Here is a 26,957-nt window from a genome sequence, read left to right on the forward strand (position 1 = left end):
AGTGTCGATACTCAGCCAGTGTATTCTTACACAATCAACAGCCAAGTATTAAAAATCTGTTCCCTAAAGGAAAGGTTTAGACAAAGCAGTCATGGTCTACCAGAATCACTGGTAGAAATTTTGAAGTGCACAGGTTTTTAAGTTTTCAGCTTGGTATTCTAGGCATGACTGAATGATGCACAGGAAAGAAAATTGCTCCATTTTGTAATCTGCCAGAAAACAGTATTAATAAATACAAAGCCCTTTACCAATAACAAAAAAAAAAACCCAAACCTCCACCAAACACAATCAGGTTATATCCATGAACCAGGATATCTAAATTCTCAGTACATTAACCCAACAGAAATGTCTCTCCTCCATAAATAAAGAAGAAAAGTTCGGCAGTTTTCAGACAATAATTCTGTGAGGTATGCTGGGGTTATTTTTTTATGTATTCATTAAATTCTGACACTGGAAATGGAAAAAAAACCAACACTGACTTTGGAAGAACTTAGGATATACAGAAATTCTCAAGGCAGTGAAAACAAGCACATTTTCGAAGGTTGAAGTGTTTCCAGGTAAGCCTGATACTACGATGCCCTTGATATCCTATTTCTGTAGCAGTCACACTTTTCCAATTACTGATGATCCAAAACACTGCAGCCAGCTGTGAATGCATACGGTGTAGAGCTGGCAATCTGGTATTTCTACCTACACAGGGCAATCTTCCACTAGAAGTACAACCATAATCTCCCTAGGAAGATATGTCACTTCATACTAGATGATCACTAACACAACAGGTGATCGTTGACAAGGAAGAGTACATAGTTGTGCATCAAGAAAACAAAACATTTCCAATAAAAACATTCTACCCATAAGAAACTCTAAGCTTGATATATAGCTTCAGGCTCATAACTATTGTTCTACCCTCCAACCTTCCCCTATTTTGTCATGGAACATAATGCCATGCCTAAAACCAATTTTTTTTTCTCATGGACGTTTTCCTAATACAGGATCTCCAGATTGGCTGAGTTATTATGCAAATGCAGTCACTGATATGTCAGAAGGAGCAGCCACGACCTCCGCTCTTTCCAAATGTCCTTTCATCACTGACGGACGGGTAGCCCTTTCATAATTGGGCTATTGCTACCAGCGATCCGAACGCAGTTACATTTGGAGAGCCTGTGGGAAAGCATCCATTGCTGCTGCTATTCCACTTTCTATTAATCAGCCTCTCTTATTCTCTGCTTTTTTTCCCAAACAATCACCAGTTCTGGAGGCTTTAAAGTGTTCCAATTTGAGAATACAGCAGAATTGCTAAACAACCATAAAAGAGTAAGAAGTGCTACAACAACAAACTGTCAGCTAAAGGGACAGTCCTAATCAGCACCGTGGTTATCCATACCTTATGGAAAGTTGCTGTGTGAGAGCGGAGAAGGAAGCTTTTCTCCATCTCTCGCAACAACAGTCCATGAACCCTACAAAGCGTGAGATTACTGCTCCAATATCCTCCACTGAAGCCCACAGTGTACAGCTGGTCAGCTTAGCCCATGCAACAGCCGCCAAGCCGGGGACAATATTGCTTCCATTATCTCTCTGAAGTCCATCTGGTGCAGAGCAGCCCTTTGTGGCTCACGCCACACGATGCTGGTGTAATTTCTACAGGCTAACCCTGGGAGAGGCAAAAGGGAAATTATAAGCGAGACTTGCTTTTATCAGCCAAGATGCCAAACCTTAGACAATAAAATTAACTGATAAGTCTCATTTCCTGTATAATCCGCTTCCAGTTCAATCTATTTTACAGCTCTCATGAAAAATTAACATTTTAATTTTAATTAACATTAAAAAAATCAAGCCGTTTTTGTTCCAAACAGAACACAGAATGACCACCTTTTCCAGTTAAGAACCTATATTTTGAATATAAATAATGACCAAAAGCTTTATTTATATGCATTTCTCATTAAAAGCATTAATCACGCCTTACTAGACCTGCTGTATGATTCTTTTCCTTCATTGTTAACGTTATTGAGCTGAGCCGAAATTTTTGAAAGCATTTAAATAAACCAAGATCTTAAGTCTCTTTGAAAAGCAAACACAAACTCAAATCCAATTAGCTTTAGTGAGCACTTCCTTCTAAGTCACTTTTGCAGCTGGCACTCAGGTGTTTCTGACTTCTTTTTTTTTTTTTTAAGGCAGGATCTTTCTTTAACAGTCTTTAAAGTCATATGTATTTACTTATTTAAAGCTATATGAAAGCAGTAGTTCAAGCTGGTTGAAAATAAAAAATGGCATTTGAAGTTGTTAAAATGAAAATAGTTTAGTAGTTGTAAGGATATTTCAAACAAGGCCAATTATATAACATCATAAAGAAAGTATAATATAGCCAAGCAGTGTGGACAGCATACAAAACTGAAACACCTGAGCATAAGATATAATTCAGGGATTGAAACATATGGTCCAAAGACAAACATATATGCAAATCATACTTGATGTATTTGCAACACAAATTAATAAAATTTGACCAGATAAGTTTCATCATGAATAACACTGTCTCCTTTGTTTTCAGTCTCAGTCATTTCTTCAACTTCTAATTATTTAAAATAACTAGGTTTGCAGTTTCTAAAAATAACTCTCCTTTGTGCCTGCTCCCTGTTGTAAATGAACGTGCACACCTGATTCCTCCAAACAGGTTATTCGGATGTTCTACTTGAACCATTAGCTGTTCCGTTATTCAGCGTCTATCAAGAGCAGGGAAACTCACAGCCAAAAGAACAGATCTGTGGGCAAGATCTTTGCACATGCTCGCGTATCAGTAACCTACTTTTCTCTGGACAACTGCCAACACAAGCAGCAGATAATAATTCTTACCTGTCAAGCACTGCGCACCAGAGTGTTTCTTCTCAATTAACAAAGGCAATTAAGAATCATGAATATTAAAGGCAGCATTAAAACCTATATTTGCTAATTGATAGTACATCAGCTGGTGAAGACAGGAGAATTAGCAACAGCCAATTTACAATCTGCATAAAAGTGTTTCACATTCTTAACTCCTTATGGTCAAGCCAAGAAGCTCGACTGCTCAGGCATCAGGTTCTTCATATTACCCAGATACCACTTGTGGCATCTAATCAACAAACAGTAAATAATCCTTTTTCACAAGGTTGCAATACTGTATCTCGTAAAGTTATTTCACAAAATCTCTTGAGGAATCACACTATTAGAGCAGGAGCATTCCTAAACAAACAAAATCACTAGGGGTAGCTGCTGAAAGAAAAGTAAGGCGTGATAGAAAAGAAGAAAACTTGTATAAGCAACTGAAAAAAGAGGAACACACACAAATTAATATCAGTTAGGCAAGAAAGAGAAGCTAGTTTCCCATACTATGTAATTTGTAAGAGCCTTTTTTTTCTTCCCAAATTAGAGCAAAATATGGGCTGAGATTTTGTATTTTTTTTTTCAAATTGTAAATGTTTTATTAGATTTCTGAGTTTATGTAAATATTTACTAAGATGATTTCAAAACCCAAAGGGAGAAATACCCAGACAACGACAGTGTTTCAAAAATAACAAAATGGAACACCTTAACAGGTTTTTCTGAAATGGAAAATTTTCTATAAGGAAATAACAATTTGAGCGAAAGAATCAATGGTTCACATTTCTCAAAAAATGTAGCTAAAAATTTGCTAACCCGTTTAAATAGATAGTTCTTCAAACACTAAAAGGGTTACTTGACATATTAAGGCTTCTAATATAATGCAGATGAATACAACTCTAGAATGAAAATGCATTTGCATGTAAATCCATCAAACTGAACAGCTAAGCCACGACAATTTGAGATGTTAAAATAAAATGGCGTGTTATTAATGGAATTATAAATTTTTAAACACTGCAACTAAACCTTCAGGAAAAGAATTAACCAGTCCAGCAAAAGACCATAAGTTTTCATAGCTCTTTACAGTGTCCACATAATCAAAAAAACAGGCTAATGAGAGGATAAAATTAAAGTATGTGTTCTTTCTTGTTACTGATATGGAACTGATGCTCAAAGCATGCTGAGAGCCTGATGCACAAACTCCACTGAAAAGAGCAGGATATTTTTACTGAGTTTCTCATGGCACTTTTGAACAGGAGTACATACTCTGAAATACACAATTCTTACAAGGAGATTTGACTGAGGACCAATCTTGCCAGCTTGGACCAGCTTGGCTAATGCTGGAATGAAGAAAAACCCTTGGAGAAGAATACCAACAGGAAATGTGTACATCTATACAGTTTAACAGAAGAGTCTTCTACTAAATATTGCCCCTTGGCCTTTTCTAAGGCTTTCAAACTCTTGCTATGAAAGTAAAGAAAGTGTTTGTGAACCAGGACCTCTGGGCTCTCCCTGACCACCAGCACAAATATCCTGGCAAGGTCCTGTGGGGCTCTAATCTTCTTTGCATCCCCTGACACTCTCATTAGCACTGTCAGCTTCAGCGTGGTACGCAGTGTGGCATCCCTATGGGTGTAGCATCACCAGCTGGACCGCAACACCGCTGGCTCTCATCCTGGAGCACGCACAGCATTGCTGTACTTCTAAGGGAGAAGGACAATACGACTCACTCTGCAACCACAATGTCACAGTTATTTCTCCAGAACTTCCACCACATTTTGGTTGCTTTTTCAGCAGAAGTACTTAACCAGTCCAGGGGTGCCTGAAGCTCAGCCTCAAGGAACCAGGGACGTCAGCTCAGCAATGCTACTCTATTGCTGCTCAGAAGCAGCAGTTTGCCTTCATCCCTCCCACAAGAGGAAGAGCAGAGCCCTCCTACTACTGCAACAGAACTGATGCACCCTCCTGTTCGCCTTTCCCTTCCAGTTGCACAAAAACACCCACAAAACAAAACGCACCAAAAAACCCACACACATTCAAAACAAATGAGAATCTCTTCCCGGCTCCAACATGACCTTTTCTTTTTAATAGCACGTCTCATTATATTCCTTTGCTTTGGTGTGAATTGCCACCCCCAGCGAGCAGGATCTAAGGATGTGAAATATGCCTGACTCTGGGAATTTGGAGAAATTTGGAGATTCCCATACATAGTTCATCTGCCTCAAGCTGTTTGAGATTTGTTCTGGGCTACTTTGTTATTCTAACGTTGGAGTTAATTAGGACAAGCACCTATGTGAATCCCTGCCTAACACAAGTATTATTGCAACGGAGATAAACAAAAGAATTAGCACACTGCGCATAGGCAGGTCACTGGAAGCCACCTGTATCATGCTGCAATCACCGACCACACAAGGACAGAAAAATGGGGAAGTAACTAATGCTGACCAATCACTCTCTGGTTAACAAGGCACTGACAAATTTACTCCCAACTTATGTGCAGGACAAAAAAAAAATGCACATCCTAGGACCAGGCACCATAGGTCGAGTTTCAAAGAAAGGTCAAATTAGGAATCAGGTTGACACTTGGGTCTTCCTTCATCTCAGAAGCAGGAAAAACTCAGTTAAAATAATTATTTGAGGACTATCATCGGTGAAAAAAGCACAAGGTATTTTGCAAACCTAAAAACATCCAGAAACAAAAAGCTTCTCAGGTGACATGGTAGGGATGTCACTGGTCTTGCAATCTGAGTGGAAAGTGACTCTTGGAAAAATCACATAGGAACAAGCACTCTCAGGTCTGAGCAGGATCCATTTCCTTGGTGACTCTTACAACTTAATACAGCTCAGCCAAAACCTACCAGACAACTTCTCCTTTGGGTTACCAAGGTAACTTTTTAAATAGTGATGATGAAGACCCATTACTTGAAGGAAATACGGGACGTAAGAACCATGACATTACATTGACACTTGCCCCAGTCAAACTATTTGTTCTTCCTGAAGGAAACAGTTTTCTTTCTCTTTTGTATTGTATCAAGGAGAATGACTACCGGAGCCAACATAAAGAAAAGGCATGGGATCTACCAAATTCAAAATCCAATTATGAAAAATCCACTGGTTGTTACGCTATTTGACTACTTGAAGTTTAGAAAGACTAGCTGCACGCTATCCTACACATTTATATACCAGTGTGACTTCTCACTCCTTGGCTTTGCAAAGCAACTTTTGAAACTTGTCGAATAAATTCTAGTGAAAAGTAGAATCCAAGTGGAAGAAAATGAACTGCATATCCACAAAACTTAAAAATGAGCTCTGAAGCTATCACTATAAATCTGGGGCAACAACCTTGTGTGTGTAATGAAGCTTGAGATGTTGATAAAGGTCATATGGTGAGACTGTAATGAAGATTCATCTACTTCAGTCAGATTTTCTCTGGCTTTACCTGTAATGGCATCCCATTATTCCCACTGGCAGAGGTAGTCATGTTTGTACACAAACTAATTAATGAGGAACTCTACCAAGACTTCTGGTGCAGAAACAATCATGCAAGTTGACAGTTACTAATAGCAGGAGGGAATTCTCATTCATGAGGGATGAGGGCTATTCATAGCATTTAACTGTAGGCTAGTCGCTTTGTGGGGAGAAGTGATAATTAAACTGTTTTACTGATCAGAAGAAAAGGTAAGACATAAGGCATATTGAAATTATTTGTGTAATTTTCCCTTCCCGTTTTTTTGACTTGCAAACTGAGAAATAGAAAACACTACCCTAAATTCCGACTGAGAATGTGCAATACAAGTTTCTACACACACAAAAACAAACATGGTAAAAAAAAATTATTTTCAAAACTGAAGAGAAACAACTTGAGGAGTGAGACTGAGCTTGAAACTAGAACCTTAATTTAGGTGTCCACCCTAGAAATAAGCATCTAAAGTCTCATTAGAGATGATGATGACTAGGCTATAAAGAGTGCTGTCTCCACACAAGCACCTAACATGGGAGATGTCTCAGAAGGGCTCGCAGCATTGGTAGACATAACAGAGGACCTGGCAATGACATGTTCTTCTGCATGAGCATTTACAGGCTAAAAAGGAGAAGCTACAGCATCTCAAATAGCATGAAATGACTCTGTCAATGCTGGCAACTGGACCAAGACCCCAGCAGCAGCCTCTGCTGAGTCCAAAGGGAGTTAAAACAGCCATTAAGTGCCTGTTTTAAGGTTGCTCTGCCAGCTTCAGAGACTGCAGTTCCTTGCAGTGATATTCTGTTGCCTGTGTGCAGACAGCTGGTGCTCTGTGGTGACCAATGGCACCTCTGTGGCGTTCACAGATAGGCCACAGGGCACAAGAGTCTCGTCCCACTGCAATGGCAGCTGGGGCCAGGAGGGACATCTCACTGTACTTAAAGCAATGCTAAGTGCCTAGGTGTGCGCAACGGAATCTGGTTCAAGATCTCCACGGACGATAGTGGAAGAGAAAATGCTTACGTTTGGGTGTCTTAACCTGAAGCTGCGTTCTCCTAACGTAAGTCTCAACACCACCCTCTTTGCCCTCCACTCCCATCAGCTCTGTTGCTTGCTGAGGGGTTCAGGCACTGACAGGAAATTTATTCTCTAAGTGCTCAATATGCTCTTAGTGCCCACTAGTCTCAGAAGCAAAACACATTCTCTTTAGTAAGCAGTTATTTTAAAAGAAAACATACAAAACAATTTTTTCAGAAATATGTGATGTCCTTTGATAAGTTTTAAAGTTAAGGTTACAGGAAGGAGTTAAAATTCTATGCAATGTTGAGGTTGATAGCCCCAAATTAGTTTATCAGTGAACAGACAAAAATATTTCAGTAGCAACACTTTTTTTTCCTTTTAATAAGGTTAGATACATCTTCAATGTAATAATAAATTATTCTAGTGCACTACTTCTACACAAAAGAAAGCGATACAACTATTAATAAATTACACTTTGCATGATCTATGTAATAAGTTATAAAAAAATTAAGATGGCTGAGATGCTATCTACTGATATTATTTTAATAGCAGGTGATTATTAATTTAAGAATTCCATTTAGTAAAAATTAGTTTTCCATTTTCAAATTTAAATATTCCTTTCACGCTTTTAAAGTGAGCTGCTATGAAGCTACTTTGTTCCTAATGAGGGCGTATAGAACAATCGCATAATGAAAGGAAGAAGCCTTCTTCAGTAACAGTAAATCTGCACTGACTGAAAGTGCAACGGCAGTCTTAACTCTTTCTTCTTTTCTTTTTTCTTTTTTTTTTTCTCTTTCCTTATTTCCTTTTAAATAAGATCCTGGCAAGGGTGGCTGAGGAAACTCATAATCTGATCATAGCCTCCATGAGTTATGATTGCCCCTGCAATTACCCATAAAGACAGATTGCTTCCCTTCCATAAAACCTTATTCCACGCAACGTAACAAATTAGACTACTGCATAGGTCTAGCCATGCTTATAGAAAGAACAACTTAATAAAGACTGATAAATAGGAAAGAAAACAAGTTAGTGCATTATAGCAAACACTCATAATGAAAGGACGTAAATAATTACTTTTGCTCTTAGAACAAAGGTTGAAATACATATAAATTAAGTCACTAAGAAAACTCTGTCAATTAGAGAGGTCTTTCATTTCTATTTCTCAAGGAGAATTCAAAAGGATTTGGTTTTATTTACTATCAAATCAGAATCCAGTACCCGCAGTTTGCTTGTGGCATAGCTTAACACAGGGACAACCACAAAACATAATTCCAAACATAGAGACTGCATTGCTATCTAGGAAAGAAAAATGTTATCCCTTTAGCATCTGGTGTAGCATAAAGCCATTATAATGCAATTAGGTAGTCTAAGGAGCAGCTGCTAAGAAACAAAAATTAAAAGATGAAGACTTTGGTAACAGATTTCTTTCAAAGCATTTCTCTTACAAAATGTTTGCATTTTGCTCTGCTCATGATACTGACCTGGGTTAAGCTTCAAAGGTTCAACATAATGCAGATCAATGATGTCTGCCCTTGCACATAAAGATTTATTGCACACTGACACACACTCACTCCTCTGTTCTTTACACTCTGATGAAATTTAAATTTGCTACCTGTGCAAAGTGGCAATAGTAGTCAATCACAGAATTTGAAAAATAATTTATAATTATTTATCCTTTTTTCCCCAACTGTGGAAAATCTTGCTTGAAAATTTATCTGAGACTGAAATGTCACTGGCTTTAAAAAAATACATTAATAAGCATGAAAGCATCGTAAGAAGATTTAGCCAGAGCTATTTGATTTTCAAACTGATTTTCCTATCACAATTTTCTTCCCTCAGTCCACGAATAGATCCGATTCCTAAAAAGACATTTCTTGCTCTAAGAATTTGCATTCATCAAAAAAAGCCCAAGTGATATTTTAACAAAAAGTACTGTGCAATGTTAAGGTTTTAATACAAACACTATAGCTAGAACTCCAGAACAGTTGAGGCTGTAAGGCCTCTTGTCCTGTTGCCATGCACTTCTAAGAAGTGTCTGTCTCTTCTCTACAAACCTCCAGCCAGGTAGCTGTAGATGATCATCCCTCTCACCCAGCCTTATTCGGAAAGGTGAACAAAGTCAGCTCCTCCATGCCTTGTGTCCAGCAACTCAACCATTCTGGCAGCCCTGATCTGGACCTGCTCCAGTACGTCTGTGTCTATGGGGAATCACAAAAGCAGAGACTGCACTCCAGGTAGGTCTCGGGAGAGCTGACTTGAGAGGAGGCATCACTTTCTGATGGTGTGCTGTTGATCCATGTTCATGATACAGTTTTGCCACGCTACTAAAACTCTATAAATTGTATTCATTTTCTTTTTCATTCTGTCAATAAATTCTCTTTTTCTTCATTTCCAAAGAATGGTGGAAGAAACCTCTTATAACCAAAAGAGGTTTTACCATTTTTAAAGTTAATCCTACTGCTTCTATAAAATACATCAGATAACTTGACAACTCTTACTAGAAATCACCAGAACATCGACAGTGTTGTTAAGGGGAGATGGAACTTCCTACTTGTCAATGCCAACCCTTCACAAGTATTTTAATAATGCAAATGATCACAACAGGGGGTTTACCTCAAGTGGTATTTCTCTCCCTGATTCCTTTTGCTATATGGCAAAAAAATGTAAATCAATTGTATAAAGGCAGTTGAAGCATGAAAAAAGCTAGAAATCTAGACAAATTCAGTTGTTTGACCCCAAAGAACTTGCTCAGAATTTCCCAGGATTAAATTTCAAGTTACATCACTCCAGTTAAAAATTTTGCCTGCTATGTGCTTCATAAATAGTTAAGAATTTAAATGTAAATGTTTCAAGGACTGTACTGTCACACTTCTGCTAACATAACATTGGGGGTTGGACTAGATGACCTTTAAAGGTCCCTTCCAGCCCAACAGATTCTATGATACCCCATGGTGATCTTAATGACATCTTTGAAGACTTGGATCTCCTTTCATCACAGACCTCTGTCGACACAACTACAGCTAAGTGCAATGCAGCACACTAACAAGGTTTGACTTAGTTATGCAGTAAAGCTCTCTGAGATTGTGGAAATTTCATCAAAATGAGAAAATACGACTCTAGTAAGTTGGGGAACTCACTGTTCAGAAAAAATCAGCCCTCTAAGCAAAGGGAAAGCCACAAAAGATAAGGTAACTTGATATGGCTGCAGTGTCTTCAAGTCTTCAATTCTCTATGAAAGCTGAGCAAACTGACTCAAAAGGTTCTCAGAAGTACAACCAAGATTTAGTTTCCCCTTTCCAAAGGTGAAGGATAAAGTAATTTATTTTCTTCTCATCACTAATAGAAAATTTAATTTTGTTGCTGGAGAAGTCCCAACATCAGCGAGGCAGTAAGTTTTGTTGCCAACGGTGTAAACGCTGGGAGGACTCAAATAACTTCAGGGGATTTCTGGGCAGTTCTCAGTCTGCCACAGCCACGCTCACCCCTCCAGCTCAACTGTGCCGGGCAGCAAAGGCCTGTCCCAAACCACGGATCAGAGTGACTTGGATGCAGGTAGCTGTACCTCGTTGGCAATTGAGGAGCATCCTCAGACACCACTACCCAGCCAGTGCCAGCCCTTGCTGGGGAAAGGGCAGGGAGGAGGACACAGGGAGAGTGGAAAGAGGAAGGACTAGCCACTGACACGGCGACTCGATTTACAGCTTTGCAGATCAGCTGCCTGGAGCTTGTCTGAGTCCTGAGCTGAAGAAAAAGTCAGTGGAGATCACAGTCTGATTAGTGGCGCTAGACAAAGACTATTTGAACAAGGAATTCATAAGATTAATATTTTTGCTTAAAGCTTTGAATCTAGAAGAGCCAACGAATACACAATATGTAGCACGTAGGTAAATGGTAAAAGCACAGCATCTGAATTAACTGGATCATGTAGAAAGACAGTAATTCTAACCATGGATGAGCTGCGAGTCACCTGTGACCAGGGCTAAAGGGCCTCCAGTAATTACCAATACTCCCGTCTTCAGGTGACACTTTCTCAATCACACCAACAAAAAAATTCATATCGTCTTCCCTACGCACGTGTGTGCCTTCAGCCTTTTCCAGGCCACAATTAATTCTACCAAAGAGCATTTAGCTTAATCCTCATAATTTCTGAATATCTCAGGACATCCACAGATTAAAAAAACCCAACAAACAATAATCCTAACAGGCATGGGCTTTTATCTCTTCATTGATGTAGACATCTTTTCTTGTTATTTTGTTTCATTTGAGAATCACGTGTAAAACATATAAACAAAATTAGCTGATATTATAAATGTAGAGATTAGCCCAGAAACACCTCTCTAAACATAGCACCCTGTGACCTAGCACTACCTTCTCAGAACAAAATCCTGAATGAACAAAGAGGCTTTACATTTGTGTTCTCAAAATCAACAGGTTTTGCCAGACCAATGGAAAAAAGTGAGAGCAAAGGGTTTTTTTATTGAATTAGACTCTGTCTTAAAGTACTTTAGCAAGAGACCTTCCACTGACCATGGTTCTTAGCAATGAAAAAAAAAATAGGCATCTCAAAACCATGACATTGTTATAGCACAATTACGTAAAATCTTCAAGCAGATCATGTATAAGGGAGAAGCATGTCTTTATTTAAGGGCACACACAGCAAAGACTAGCAAAAATTAGTGAGTAAATTGGAAAAAAGAAGTCTCAAAAAATAAATTAATCAAAGAAATGAATCTCAGATGCTTGCACTACATAGCAGAAGATTCACAACGAGCCTGCCTTGTTACAACCCTGGAAAACCATATACTCATTTCACATATTATAGACAAGTTTTCATAGTCCATCCTGTTGTTATCAGTTTACCTGAACCACGATTTTGACAGGCTATTCTTTTTTAAATTGTATGTTGTATTATTCATAATGTTTTCACTTCCTACTAGCACTTAGGGGGCTTGGTGTCTATTGATCTAGACAACACAAACCAAGCAGAAAGAGTAGCCTCTGCCTGAAACGTTTATATTTTAAATACTGTACAAAACAGAATTTGTGCCTTTATTTACTACAATAGTAGTACAATACTACAATAGTATAACAACTTCAGACAGAAAAATTTGTTCCTACCTCTAACAAGTGCTAAGTTAAGAATCTTTTACATATACAACACTGACCAGTGTCACTGTACAAGAGTCAGCACAGACTGAAGACACTTAGAGCCCACGTGTCTGCCTTTTTTATTGGTGAATTCTCGCGTAAACAGGAAAACAGACCAGAGGATGTTGCTAATGTAAGAGGAAAAAAAATTGACAAGCTAAGCTGACAAATGGCACAGGAAGAAAGTAGCCTGAGAGACAGGAAGTACATAAAATAAGAAATATCCTTATGAAAGACACAATCTTATGAAATACATTCAAATATTTTAAAACATTTCAAACATTTGTGGGTTTCTGTAGATTCCCCAGACTGACTTCAGGTGACCCTCCCATGCACACAGAACACTGTTAACTTTAGACTTTCTGACAATGAATCCTTACTAATTTAAATGCTCTCTCCAAAGTAGGTTTCATTTTCCGTAGAGTTAAGAAGTTGCATGTAACTATGAGCGCTGATTGGTATTTTCTGTACCTCCTTACATAAATGTGTTTTAAGCAGGTATCAACAACTTGAAGTTATTCATACAAAGGTTCTAATAAATATATCGGGGCTTTCTTACTGTCCAAATTCAAGCATTTAAGTTAGGAGGCTAATCTGCTAATGCACAGGCAGTTGAGGAAACAAGACACCAAAGTTCATTTCTTGCTTGGACCTGCTTGCTGAAAGAGCTTATTGCTCTCTGTTGTCTAGATATTTGAGCCTAGTAAGCCCATCCAGATAATTCAGCAGGCTACATTACATAGCAATAGTTAAGCAAAGCAAATATTCTCCCCCAGCATATTCCTATCTTTTTTTTTCGTATTGTACCCTTAGAACACAATTTGCATTCGACAATCAATAAGCAATTACTTTTTATTTGAAAAGCATAAACTCTTTATTCATTCATTGTTGACAAGGAACCAAGAGCGCAATCAAAGACCATTGAACTTCATGGAAAAATTCTCTGACTTCTTTTCTTTTAAATATCCAATTTCCCCTTTGGATATTTGTAACTGGCTGCGTACCCACAGTTCTAAAAGGAAAATGAACATCTATGTTAACCAAGTTAATGGCAGCTATGAACATGTTCACATGGGAAAGCAGCTTCCCCTGCAACTCAAAAAGAGAAGAAAAAAAAAGAATCCCTGACTTCTCAAACTATCCATTTTATTGGTGTTGAATAAATAGCGCATAGTTTTCTGTTGCTTTTGCAGAGATGCCAGGCAGTTGCACTACCTTTGATCTATTTCTGTTCAAGTTACATAGGGAAGTGTCTGAAACCATGATAACGTGCACTATTGATCCAGTAATAGTAGTAGATTATTTTATTGGCTAAAAATAGGGGTTATGCAGGCAGGATGTTCTGGAGAGCAGCACAGAGCATTGGATGCTCTCACTGTTAAAAGCTGAATGATTTTTTTATGGTATTTATGAGCCTTTGATTCAATTTGCTCTTTGCTCATTTGATATATCGCTCCTCACAAAATAAGATCTATACAGAAGTAAGATAATCATGTTATTTCGTGCTGCAGAACAGTTGGATTTTGTTTTCAAATATAAATAGCCTTATGAACTGAAAATATTTGTTCTGTTTATGAGTTGCTTTTTAAAGCCCGTAAGATGCTACAGTCAAATCTGAAAGTTAATATCACAGAGAAGGACACACGCTCACCTACCCAGATGAGATTGCGTTAGCCTACTCAGATTTCTCTAATGTATCGTGGTCAATGAACAAGAAGATCAACTCCATTGTCCTAACTGCATATTTTATGAACTGTGACAAGTTTGTTATAACTCATTTGCTCTAAACTTTTCTTCTGAGATTGCACAAGCACCAAGAGATAAACTTAGCAATGTCAACAAGCTCGGTGGCATAGTTCAAGCTGTGAAGGTTCAATAAATAGGTCCGTAAACATTGCAAATCAACACAGCTTTTGATGAAATGTCAAGCAAGACAGAGCTTAGCTATATTCAGCTCAGCTTGAACTCATAAACCATTAACCGGCCTCTGTTGTTTCCAGAGAAATGTGTCTTATGAATAAAGCACAAATGTTGAAATAGAAATAAAAACAAAGCACCTTTTTCTTTGAGATAGAAGATTAATAAAAGCCATTTAATAACAGGAAATAGTGTTTTAATCACTCCAATAAAGATTGATTTATAAAACCAGCCAGTATGACAATGCTACACATCCTTATGATGGTGCAACCACGATTTTATACTGCCAAGTTAGGAAAGGATGCAAAAAATAGGAAGAGAAAGTAGAATTAATTTTGAAATACCCTGAAGATACTTCAGTTTTGAACCACTGCAAAAATCTTTGGGTTTTTCCTGCATGAGACATAAAAAATATTGCTTGTTTCAGGGAAAATACATATTCTCCCTCCATTTTTAGGAGGAAGAATAGAACAAAACTTGTTACAATCCATCAAGGTACCTATTTATAACGGAAGCTAGTGTTCATTTTTTTTACCCCCAGTGGAGGTAAAATATGTATATTACATGTACATTCTCTCAAGATTTATTTCCAAATGGCTTGAAAGATACAAAGTTACTTTAGCTACTTTAGTTAGAGAATCAATCCTCTGCAGACAAGTCTATGCAATTACCCTAGACTGAATGCAAGGTTGTTTCCGCCCGATGGCCCAGTTTCCAAGCTATTTCTATATCATCAGTTGAGTAATTCATTTGACCATGTCCAAATTTGTTTGCAGTAAACTTTACATCTTTCTGCTGCCTCTATAATGAGGAGCTTATTTAGTAAAACAAGTAAATCCTCTTTGATCAGCTAGCATCTATTATCTACAACTGTGCAAACACTAAGTATTGTCATTTTAACACACTGCACCATCCCTCAGCAAAGGAAAAAAAAACTAAAAATCTGTTTAACCTAATCAAAGACTTACTGCATGCAAAAGTTTGTTTGTTTTCCCTTTTGTATTAACACCCTGTTGATATTCTTCAACTAGTTTTGAACTAGATTTAAAAATAAAGTTACGCAAGGCGTGGATATCTGGCAGAATGGGGCTGGCGCTGCGACGGGGTCAGTCCCCTCCCAGGAGCCCCATTTGCCCTTAACTTTGGAGTCCTTTCAGAGGAACTTCCCGCAGACCCCTCGACGCAGCAGGCAGCGCCCCAGCCAGCCACGGATATCCCAGGAGGCAGCCAACTGACCTAAATGCCGCCTTCAGGGTTGCGTTGCTGCTGCTCTTCACTCTTTTGAATATTCCTTGTATTCATTTACAGCCGGTACTCACCCGAGGCATCCCCAGGCATTGCCGGCACCGCAGTGTCTTGCTACCTTCGTGGGGAAGCGGTTAGTTGATTTCCCTGTGGGTACTTCTCTCTAACACATTCTCCGAAGTAGGAGAAACCTGGAGGGAGACTCATTGCCAGGTGCAGGTAACGCACGCACGCAATCACCCTCCAGCTTCACAGGCACAAAAAGAGCACCCTCTCCTCAGAAGCCGACAGGAGAATTACGGCCAATTTTGTTTTCTTAAACACCGGCGAGCTACTCCTCCCAAGGTAGGCAGCCGGCGTGTGCTGCGCTCCCTCCCTCCCTCCCTGGAATGGTTTCTCCCTACACAGGCTCAATCTACCTGATTATGTTCTCTCCTAATCAGTAATCTTAGTTAGGAGCAGCCCTCCTCTTTCACCCGGGATTTCTGGAGGGCAGGCTGCAGCAGCAGAGCAGCGGTGCTCCAGGGAAGCGGGGCAAGGGGGCAACATTTTGGAAACACTCGTGTTTCTGTCTGCTTTTTGTTCGAATGCTGGAGTACGGTGCACAGCTGTGTGTGAGGCAGATTATTCTTCCTGCTTTTACAATCCTACTCAAATAGGCTTAAAGTCCCTAAGAAAATAAAAGGCTACCTGCTTCACGAAACAGTAGCTGCTTGTCTATGCGGTCTTCTTTGTGTATCCTTTCCCTAAAATTAGCTTACATCTCTTTCATATATGACAGTATATTTCTGTCTGCAGTATATTCTTCCCTGATTCTAGTCAGCAAATAAAATAGAAGAGGTATGATTCTCTTTCCCTCCTTTTTTTTTTTTTTTTTAAACTAAAAGAAGAGGGGAAGGATAAGTACAACGCGTATTACTGTAACCAACACCACCTGCTGTCTTTCAACAAACATCCTTTCTTTAAGCCTGAAAGGGCTGTTTTGTTTTTGGTTGTTGTTTGATATTTTTTTCTTTAATAACTTGGGCTTGGGGGGGCGGGGGGAGGAGACACAGACAAAATAGTTTTCCTCTTTTCTGTATATTTTCATCCTGCTTATTCCAGTTAACCTGACTATTACATCATTAACAGTTATTCTCCCGTAAAACTCTTCTAATCCAAGTTTAGAGACTAGATCAGAATAAATTCAAAAGTTCCTTTACTAGCTAACAGGCTAGTTTTAAAACCATTTGTCGAGAGAAAGCAGTGGGCGAAACATTGATTGAGGAAAGATTTACACTAATATTTCAACTGGGCTGTATAGCACGTGGTCTGTCACAGTGCAGCATAAAACCACGACAGCTAAGAGGCAGAAGATGTGGAGACAGCAAATACTTAGGACCACTCCATTCAAGTTAGTGTGGTACTGTATTAAGCATTATGAAGATCTCTATAATCTGGCAATTTTATTAACTAAGCTGAACTGGTCAGTGTAAAACTGGGAATTACCATAAACCTTGGAATCTGTGTAGATAAAAAAAGATAATAATCAGCATTCATTTGACAGCAGACACAATCCAGGAAAAAAAAAAAAAGGAAAAAAGAAAATCACAAAGTATATAGCAGCTTCCTAACAAAACCTAATGACCACTTATCTCTGTTTTCAGCACAGAAACCTGGTACAGAGATGCTTCTGAAGGAACAGGCAACCTGAATATTACTGTACACTCCAAACTTAAAGTACCTTCTCCCACATTTGCCAAGGTCAACCACAACTCTTCCCTGCCCTTGCATTCTGTACTTAGAGTAGCATTACTTTGCTGGAAAGTCCAGCTTCATGGTCCTGCTAACACCTCAATAGAGTTCATTAGTAGGAATTTGTTTCTTTCTCAAGATTTACTTTTTTTTTTCCAAAAACATACAACACAAATGTTAAATACAAAGGTTATTTACCTAGTTGATTACCTGTTAGCATTAAATCATGGAATCGTTTAGGTTGGAAAAGACCTTTAAGGTCATCAAGTCCATCACTAAATCATGTCCCTAAGCACCACAGCTACACGGCTTTTAAATACCTGCAGGGATGGTGACTCAACCACCTCCTTAGGCAGCCTGTTCCAATGCTTGACAATACTTTCGGTGAAGAAATCTTTCCTAATATCCAGTCTAAACCTCCCCTGGTGCAACTTGAGGCCACTTCCTTTTGTCCTGTCGCTTGTTACTTGGGAGAAAAGACCAGCACCCACCTCTCTACAACCTCCTTTCAGGTAGCTGTAGAGAGTGATAAGGTCTACCCCTTCAGCCTCCTCTTCTTCAGGCTGAGCAACACCAGTTCCCTCAGCCAGTCCTCAAAAGACTCGTGCTCTAGATCCTTCACCAGCTACGTTGCTCTTTGGACACACTCCAGCACCTCAATGTCTTTCTTGTAGTGAAGGGCCTAAAACTGAACACAGTATTTGAGGTGCGGCCTTACCAGGGCCGAGTATGGGGGACAATCAGTTCACTAGTTCTGCTGGCCACTCGATTTCTGATACAAACCAGGATGATGAACTTCTGAAGAGTTTATAGTCATCCATTGCAGCACTCCAGTTGTGTGAGTCATCCCACCATATTTCTGTGATGGTGACTATATCATCATTTTCCTGCTGCACAATGGCGTCCAGCTCCTCCTGTTTGTTGCCCATGCTGCGTGCATTGGTGTAGATGCACTTCAGTTGGGCTATTGATCCTGCCACCCTTTCAGGGGAGAAGGCCTAATACATATGTGACCATTCTCAGGCGCTTCCGTGGTTTCTAACACATCAATAACCTTTGCACCTTTGCTGCCACATGGATCTCCATCCCTGACCTCCACTGAGACAGCAGACCAAAGGACCTCACTAGCAAATCATCCCTCAAACATTGGTGTGCTGCCCCCAGGCTTATCTCTAGCAAGCCTGGTTTTATCCCTGCAGCAAAACCCCAAATTTATCAGTTACGCTCTTTTTTAAAGAACAAAATTAAAAGTTAAAAAGTAATAGAAAAAAGAAGTAGAACTCTAGAAATCCAGATTAAAAAAAAAAAAGCCAAAAAAACAAAACCATGAAGGCATTGATTTCATGTGATAGAAATGTTAGTACGCCAGACACATCTCCGTTTGTGCCACCGCAAAACACAGAATGTTCAGAGAAATAAGTTGTTCTCCTACGGAGCAGTGTATATTTTCTATAACCCACTCCACTTTTCACAGTGAAGCTACCACATGGAGTTGAAAGGCTGCAGCATATATACTAGACATATTCATAAACGGGTCTGTTCAATTAACTAAACTTTTCTCCATTTCAGCTGCAAGCACATAAAAATATAATAAATTCAAGTAGGCTCCAGCTTGTACTTAACTTTGCCGTGCTTTGTTTTTGTCACCGTACAATCCATTGAACTGAAACTAAAGGTCATTTCATGTCCTATTCAGGGGCGTACTCCAAATCAAGACTTAGAATCTTTTAGGACAACAGCCTAGAAGCTTACTTGAGAGTAGCTTTCAGTTAAACCTGTTAGATTAAGCCATTTGATCTACTCAGTCATGGAAAGAAAGACAACAGCGAGGAAGTTTTTAATTGAATGCACAAGATAATAGAACATCTAGGCACATTCTTCATGCCATTTGCAGCACGGGGAATGCCTCGGTGCCTACAGCAGGGCTGAGCACATCTCATGGCAGAATAATGTGTTGCCGCTCTTCTGGAAGGCTCAGAGATGCAATTTCAAGCCTTCTTTATGAGCAGACCAGATTGCATGTTTTCTTTCCTTCTTTCACCTGTTTTCCAAACAAAATTCAGCAGAAACTCTGCATGACTGAACATGTATATGATGGCAAGCTTATTCCAGCAGTAGCATAACACAGAACAAGGTTAGTAAGTAATTGCAAATGGGGATGCTATGATCATCTCCACATGATACAGCTATTTACTCTTTGTAACTCTGATAACATGGAGGCCTCTGTTACATCCATGTCTTGGAGAAACAGGTACTGTAGAAACACAGGACTAGACACAGTGTCTATTCCCAAGACCTTCAAAACTTTGACAAATTTGACAGAAGCATGAAAATCAGGCAAGAAATAAAAGAGAGGAAAAAAACCCCAGTAAACCCACTCGGTTACATAAATTAATAATTCACAATAAAATAATGGTTAGAGAGTATAGAGGAGTCTAGCATGAGCAAGAGCCCATTGCTCGATTTCTTAATTTCAGTTGGGAAGAAGAAATAGCAATTTTCAACACAATCTACTCCTTCTTACAGAAATTATTTTCTATTGCTCTGTGAGAAGGGCAGAGGTGCACTGCAAAGGGCACTTGCTTCCATCTTTACTCTGTATGTCTGCACCACAGGAACGTAAGGACAGGCCTCATCTAGCAAAGAGTTTGTTAAAATCCTAATTCACGGAAATGGTTACTTTTCATCATTTACAATTGTTTGGCATTTATGAAAAGCTTTTCTGTTCTTTTTTTCTTAAGTTCCACAGGAGGGGTACATTTGTTTGTAGGTGCAGTCTTGACTGGGATCATTAGCTGATGTATGCAAAAATACCCCTAAATGTTTAAGCACCATTGCTTAGGTTTCCTTACACCTTGGCAGAGTTATTGCTGTTCAAAAATTAAGTGTTTACTGCTAAAGGAGGGAATTTCTTGTTAAAGGAATCTGTAAGCAATCTGGACTAAGGGCAAGAGGGTTCACTTATTTTTGTCACCTCCATGAAACTCCTCTGTCACACACAACCCTTCATGTCATGTGTGAAATATAGACATAAATCATCTGATGAGGAAAGCAAGTCTAAAAATCATAGACCACAGCTTAGCTTTGGACTATTCCCCGATATGGGACCCCTAGCTTTGGAGAGCTGTACCATAAGGATGCCAGCTCTTGGTCTCCAACCTCCATCCACCTCATGGGCTGGAAGAGCTGCCCAGAGCACTCAGGGACCATCTCTCCAACCCTCTCCAAATGCCTTCACCGGCTTCTCATTTTGCTATGCCTTCCACAGTCTTTTCCTTCCTCCCACATCACTGAAGCCTCTCTGCCCCCCACTACCCAGCAGGGGTTGACTTGGGGCAAGGTGGTGTTATATGGAGCAGCTGTGCCATATAACCATATAAACACTGAGGAACTGTGTTCCTGTTTTAGATTTCCATTGAAAGATAAAAACCATGTAGGTGGGTTGATATCAAAGCAGAGATCTTATTTAACTTTATGTCCCTCAGTAATTTGGAACACAGGAGAGAAACTTGCATGTTTTTGCAAGAAAAATCAGAGTTTATACACAGTATAAGTAGTCCTTACAAAATTCTCGTGAGAAGAAGCCTTCTACAAGGAAACCTGTTATATTCTTCTATAATTGAGAGCTGTTACCACCGAATGAGCTTTATACAGAGAGATTCACATTTCCCTCAGGCTGAAGTGACTTTTGATAATCTGGGATTAGAAAAAGAATAGCTAGAGCAGAGGCAAAAAAAACCCAAAAAAAAACCGCAGACCAAAACCAGCAAAGGCTTTCAGAAAGAATAAATTGATAAAATCACAGGCAAAATCCTGATTCCACTGAGGTCGAAGGCAAAACTCCACTGGAAATTGATTTTGCTTCAAGATCAAGAGTCAACATCTGCTCTATTTAGTGTCGCGTTATGGAGGATGATAGCTGTTCATTGGCGCTGCGCTTTGGAGGCCTTGCTGAGCGCTCAGAGCATGTCTGTATACCTTCCTATAAATGTGTACAAATAAAGCTCATCTGTATTTTCATATATTTTCTCACATTTTTGTATACTTTATATATATAGGCATGTGAAGATACGCAGCATTTTAATATATCCTTACATTTCAGGGTTTCAGGGAGGGTGTGGATACATTTTTGAACCACAAAATTCTGTTTTCATCAACTTGCTCCCCCGTTTATGTACTTCTGTCTTACCCTTTTTCTTGCCAGTGTTACCAAGTGATAACAGCCTGCCAAGGAAGCACACAGATTTTAAAACAGTGTTTTCTTAAAAGTTACAGGCTACAGTAATATTCTGACATTTTTTTTCCAAAAAGGAAGATACGAAAGGAAAATAGAAGTTCATATCATATTTACGGTATCATATTTACAGTCCCTGAAAACATTTCAAATGACCCAAAAATGTATCTCCTTACATCAGGTGGCTGTGATTTTTGCATTTTCAATTCCTTTACGCATTCACAGCTTGGTCTACCTGATGATACTGTATGCAAGCCTAACCCGAACATGTCTATTCAATCTAATGTCTTGTTTGTGATCGTAAAGGACTGCCTCATTGGGTCAGGAAATCAAAATGAGTACGTTTTGCCACACGGTTATAATAATGCATTAAAAAACCCCAAATTAATTTTCTGTTGCAAAGGTCTTTATCCATCCCAAGTTGGAGGATGACAAGTGTTATGTGTTAGTGAGCCATTACTGCACTGCCCACTGTAATCTGCCTGAAAACTAATGTATAAATACGTGAGAAATAAATCTTTGGAGACAGGGGTGTTTTCAGGAGTACTATACCTAAAATTTAAGGTGCAACAAAGATCCGTTAGATCCTAATTCCTTCCAAAATCACTCCACCATTATAATTATATGCATTCTGACTCAGTTTCTCAGGAATACTCAAGGACTGCTATTACTGTAGCAGTACGACGACTCCTTGGCTGAATGGAGATAAAAAGCAGTTTCTGCCTTGAAAGACCATATATGTTGAATTTAAAATGTGCACATACAAACTAAAGATATTATCAGATATAGCATAACGTATGGAAGCTTGTCTGATTGTCAGCTGGCATTGTGATAAAGTAAAAGAAACATTATTAAATGCTTATCTCCATGCAAACCCACTCTCAAAGACCAGCTGGAATTCTCAGGGTACTGAACTACCAAAAAAGCCAACCTTATCTACAGACAACTGTCAGAGAACTGTAAGATACAAATATTGTCTGCTGGATGTAATGATTTTTGACAATTTTATAAACCACAGTTTCACTGAGTTTTATAATCCCGATTTGCTGTAATCCTGCATGTTTGCGTGGAGTTTGGATAATGCCATTAGGCAAGTATATAGTAAGAATTATTACAAGATATTCCAGCCCCTGCTTTCTCTTGCGAGGCTTTTCTGTTGCCACATGCCTCCTCCAGCAGCGGCAGAAGTCTCTAGCAGAGCTCCCCAGACTTCTGCAGGGCGGTCCTTACTCTTGCTCTCTTCTCCTGCGCTGCATTTTCTTCCTAAACTTTTGATCCAGTTACGCTTATTTTTCCCTTTCAGTGCTACAAAGAAGCATCTGGGGCATCTTCTAAGTGAAACCACCACCTCAACCTCCTGACTCCTCAAAAAATCTGTGCTGCTCCATCCTTCACACGCTGCACCTCAAATGCACTACTTTCCTTTTTCTAGTTTCTCATGACGACTAAGATAAGGACCAGGGTATTTGGGCACTCTCAGACTACAACAGTCTTTGCTTTCAACTGAACAGCCTCGGCAAGATGAGTTTTAAACCAGACCCCTCAGGAAGATGGGCTTGTGCTGTATACGTCCTTGGGAAGCCTTGAAGACCAGACCTCATTGCCAGAGCTCCCTGCACCACTCAGGAAAGACAAGTGAGCTGTAAGTCCAGTACACTTGAATCAAGGAAAGTACATCAGATTTTCCCCTAATCTTCAGTGTATAACTTATTTTTTTCTGTATTTCTTTGGAAATACAGACCCCTTAATTCCTTTCCTGATTTTTGACCTTTGTTTTTCCTCCTTGTCTTCTGATTTTATTCATTTGCCTGAAAGTCCTGTTGATTTTATATTCACATTGTATGATCTCTCTAGACCTAAATAAAAATTAGAGCTAACATTTATATTCTGTTTTTAGTAAAGCTTATTCAGTCAAAATTATTTATTAAAGAAGGAAAAAGATACTACTATAACAGCAAAACTATCTGTTTACATTCAAGAAATGTGCATTTGCTTCAGAATATATTCTGGTTTTCATTGACCAGCACCATACTCTGATCCCACAACTACGCACTGTGACAAGAAAGTGGAAAAAAAAACCAACCCACCCTAAACAAAACAAAACAAAACAAAACAAAACAAAAACCAAACCAAGGAAAAAACCAACCCAAAACCAAACAGCAAAGCAAAAATAAACCAACCCAACCCCCAAATTATAAACATCCAAAAAAGTAGTAAGTAGCACATCTCCAGCAGAACGTTACTGACCCATCTGGAGCACTAGTTTGGTACTGAATCCCAACTTCTCTTAATCATTTTTTTCCTGTGTCATCTCACTTAGGTACAAAGTCCCATAGTGCTTGGCTTGTGAAACCTTATATGATCGCAATTACAGCAATGCTCCCGTCTGCAGTAAAAGAAAACCTTCTTAACATACCTCTCCCTGATAAGGCTTAATTCAATTAAACTGACCATTAAGATTAGTGTAAATTGAATTGCTTTCTCAAACTTCCTGATAATCGCTTGACAGACCAATAAATACAGGGTTTCCAAACAGAATGAGTTATAGTGCTCAATCGAATCCTGTCCCACTGCTCCCCCCGCTTACTCCTCACCTCCAAAACATCACAGGGATTACACAATCATTTCCTTTAGAATGCTTGTCAGAGATTTGCTGTTTTGATCCCAATTAATTAAACAGTCCTGAGTCCGCATGCAGAAAGCAAGTTGCAAATGTTGAGTATGATAACAGAAACTGACGTCACAGCTAAGACGTGGATTGTAAAATACATTAAAATAACCATTACTGCAGTTGTAGTTACACAAAAAGTAATGCAGATGCTGGACCTGAATCCAAGCTCAGAAAGGTTAATGAAAGAGCACAACCAGAAGCTAATCTCCACTATTCAGGGTTGTCTATCTTTAAATAAAAAGTAATAATACAGTGATAAAAGCATGTTTTCTGTTTTTAGTCCTCCCATCTTTTTTTGCCTATCCAGAGGATGGCAACACTTATTTTTATACCGCAAGAAAATAGGTTTGTGAAAATATCAAACAATGGTTCTACTTAAGAGTTTTAGAAGAATGATTGCTCCCAATTTGTTGAAGACTAGTTATCTTTAAAAAGATATGAAATGTAAGGAACGATGCAAATAGTAATGAATTCAATGATTTTCATAATCGTTGAGACTTTGATCCTGTGCTGTGGAAGCCAGTAGGGAGTTTTATTAATAAAAATCAATATGTACTTGGTCAAACTTTCTTCTGTTTGCAGTCTCCTTGCAGAGACATGTTCGGAATACAGGGATTAGATAGATTTATCTAAAACAGACCAACATACAGATACGTTCAATCATTGCCTCATGCAGTATTTTCAAATTGTCTCCACATTTTCAGATTAACTGATTATGAGACTAACACAAAACTCAAATTTTTCTGTTTTTCTGCACAAGTCCTTTTCTTTTTTTCCACATAGAGCAGTAACATAGTAATGCCATTTTCTAAGCGGAATTGCAAAGACCAGAGCTTTTTAAAACAGACACATCTGAAGTGACATGGGGATTCCACCTTCATTCACATGGTGAAGGCATCATGTAAGGAAAAATGTAATCATCCCCATGCATGAACAAATGTGCTCTCTGATCATACAACTGGATAAACACAGTCCCGTGACAAAGACTGACTGAATTTTTCTTACACAATGGGGAAAAAGTATCAGGCAGCAACTGGAACAGATTCATTACTCTAAAAAGTGAAAGCCATCTTGGAAATTACAGGCTGGGCACCCCTGGCCTAGATGAACTTCATTCGTGGCAAAAGACAAAGTAGGAAACCTGTCTTATTTTGACCATTTTTGATTGATTGCTATTTTATCTACGCCATTAATAGAAGGTTAAGAGGAAATTACTGTCTGAAAATATCCATGTTGAAAGAAATCAGTAGTAGTGGGCAGCTCTCAATCCAGCAAAAGAAAGTTTGTAACGATAGGAAGATGAAGCTGGACAAGTTCAGAATAGCAACTGCAATTTTTTACGTGTGAACAATGACAAACAAATATTTCTGGTTTTGGTGTTCCCTCCAGATCTTTAAGTCATGATTTGATAGATTTCTGAAAAAAAAAGCTGTAAGTCCAGCTTAAAACTATGGTGTGGTACAAAACCTACAAGAAGCGTTAGAAAGAAGTCAGTCTAATCTTAATGGCCCCTTTGAACCCTAAGAAATCAGCTCCGTTACAGTTTTCATTGGACTTCGGTTCATGTCTTTACTTCTCTCTATATACAGTGAATTAACAGAACAGTAATTACATAGTTCCTAAATAACCTAAAATTGATAGAAGTCCATTTACTCTTCAGGTTGAACTTGAGTCTAATTAAAAAAGTCTCACATTTTTTGCGACATGTTCACAGATCTAGATTAAGAACTAACATTTTGGGGTTGATAAACTGGCAGAAACACATTTAAAAACAGAAAGATCTCCAAACATCGTAACTATGAAGCTTTACTGTGAGGCATTGTTTTTTATGGACTATTTCTAATGATATCATCTTTGTCAAACATTGCTTACTCCTGGATGTATCTTTATGAATCCTCTACGAAACGTGGGAATGACTCACCAAATGTGAGTGCTAAGATGTCTCCGCCACATACAGTACAAATAAAAAAACTAACATAAGGAGCTTCAGTTTCATGTTCATTTCGAGCTTAAAGTTAAATGTACATGCAAAGAATTGTACAATTGGGATTTAAGATGTGCCTACACTTGTTTGGGGCTTTTTGAAGTATGAACTGTGAAGTATGAACTGGTTTTTGTAGAATATGAACAGTATTTAAAGGGGGCCTACAGAAAGGATGGGGAGGGACTCTTTATCAGGGAGTGTAGTGATAGGACGAGGGGTAACGGTTTTAAACTGAAAGAGGGGAGATTTAGATTGGATATCAGGAAGAAATTCTTTCCTGTGAGGGTGGTGAGGCACTGGAACAGGCTGCCCAGAGAAGCTGTGGATGTCCCGTCCCTGGAGGTGTTCAAGGCCAGGCTGGATGGGGCTTTGAGCAGCCTGGTCTAGTGGGAGGTGTCCCTGCCCATGGCAGGGGGGTTGGAGCTAGATGGTCTTTAAGGTCCCTTCCAACCCAAACCATTCAGTGATTCTATGAACTGTTTACTTCTCTCTCCAGCTCTGTGGGCAGTTTTGCAAACCATCTTTAGACAAGTAGAAAGGAAGCAGAGGTAGCTATAAGACCACTTGATAAATTGTTAATCATACACAAACATTTCAGAGCTTTTTTTTTTTTTGCCTTTTCATTGATCTACAATAACAAGAATGTCTGAAAGTAAAGAGGGCAATCTTACATTTTATTCTTTAAAAACAAGAT

At 38.9% G+C, this 26,957-nt stretch overlaps 1 protein-coding gene across 10 annotated transcripts in view; it reads right to left on the reverse strand.

Moving 5' to 3' along the window:
- DMD (dystrophin) overlaps nt 1-26,957 on the reverse strand; it is a 1,301,546-nt gene that overhangs the window by 1,048,390 nt on the left and 226,199 nt on the right. The window contains exon 1 of one of the 10 annotated variants that reach the window (XM_054189208.1): nt 15,715-15,837. The exons of the other annotated variants lie outside the window; for them this stretch is intronic. Within the exon in view, the coding sequence (XP_054045183.1) occupies nt 15,715-15,733 (19 nt within the window). The 5' untranslated portion in view covers nt 15,734-15,837. Of the gene's footprint in view, nt 1-15,714; nt 15,838-26,957 lie in introns of those variants that run through there. 10 annotated transcript variants of the gene reach the window in all.

Source organism: Rissa tridactyla, chromosome 1, assembly GCF_028500815.1.
Source record: "Rissa tridactyla isolate bRisTri1 chromosome 1, bRisTri1.patW.cur.20221130, whole genome shotgun sequence".
In the NCBI taxonomy this organism is placed as follows: domain Eukaryota; kingdom Metazoa; phylum Chordata; class Aves; order Charadriiformes; family Laridae; genus Rissa; species Rissa tridactyla.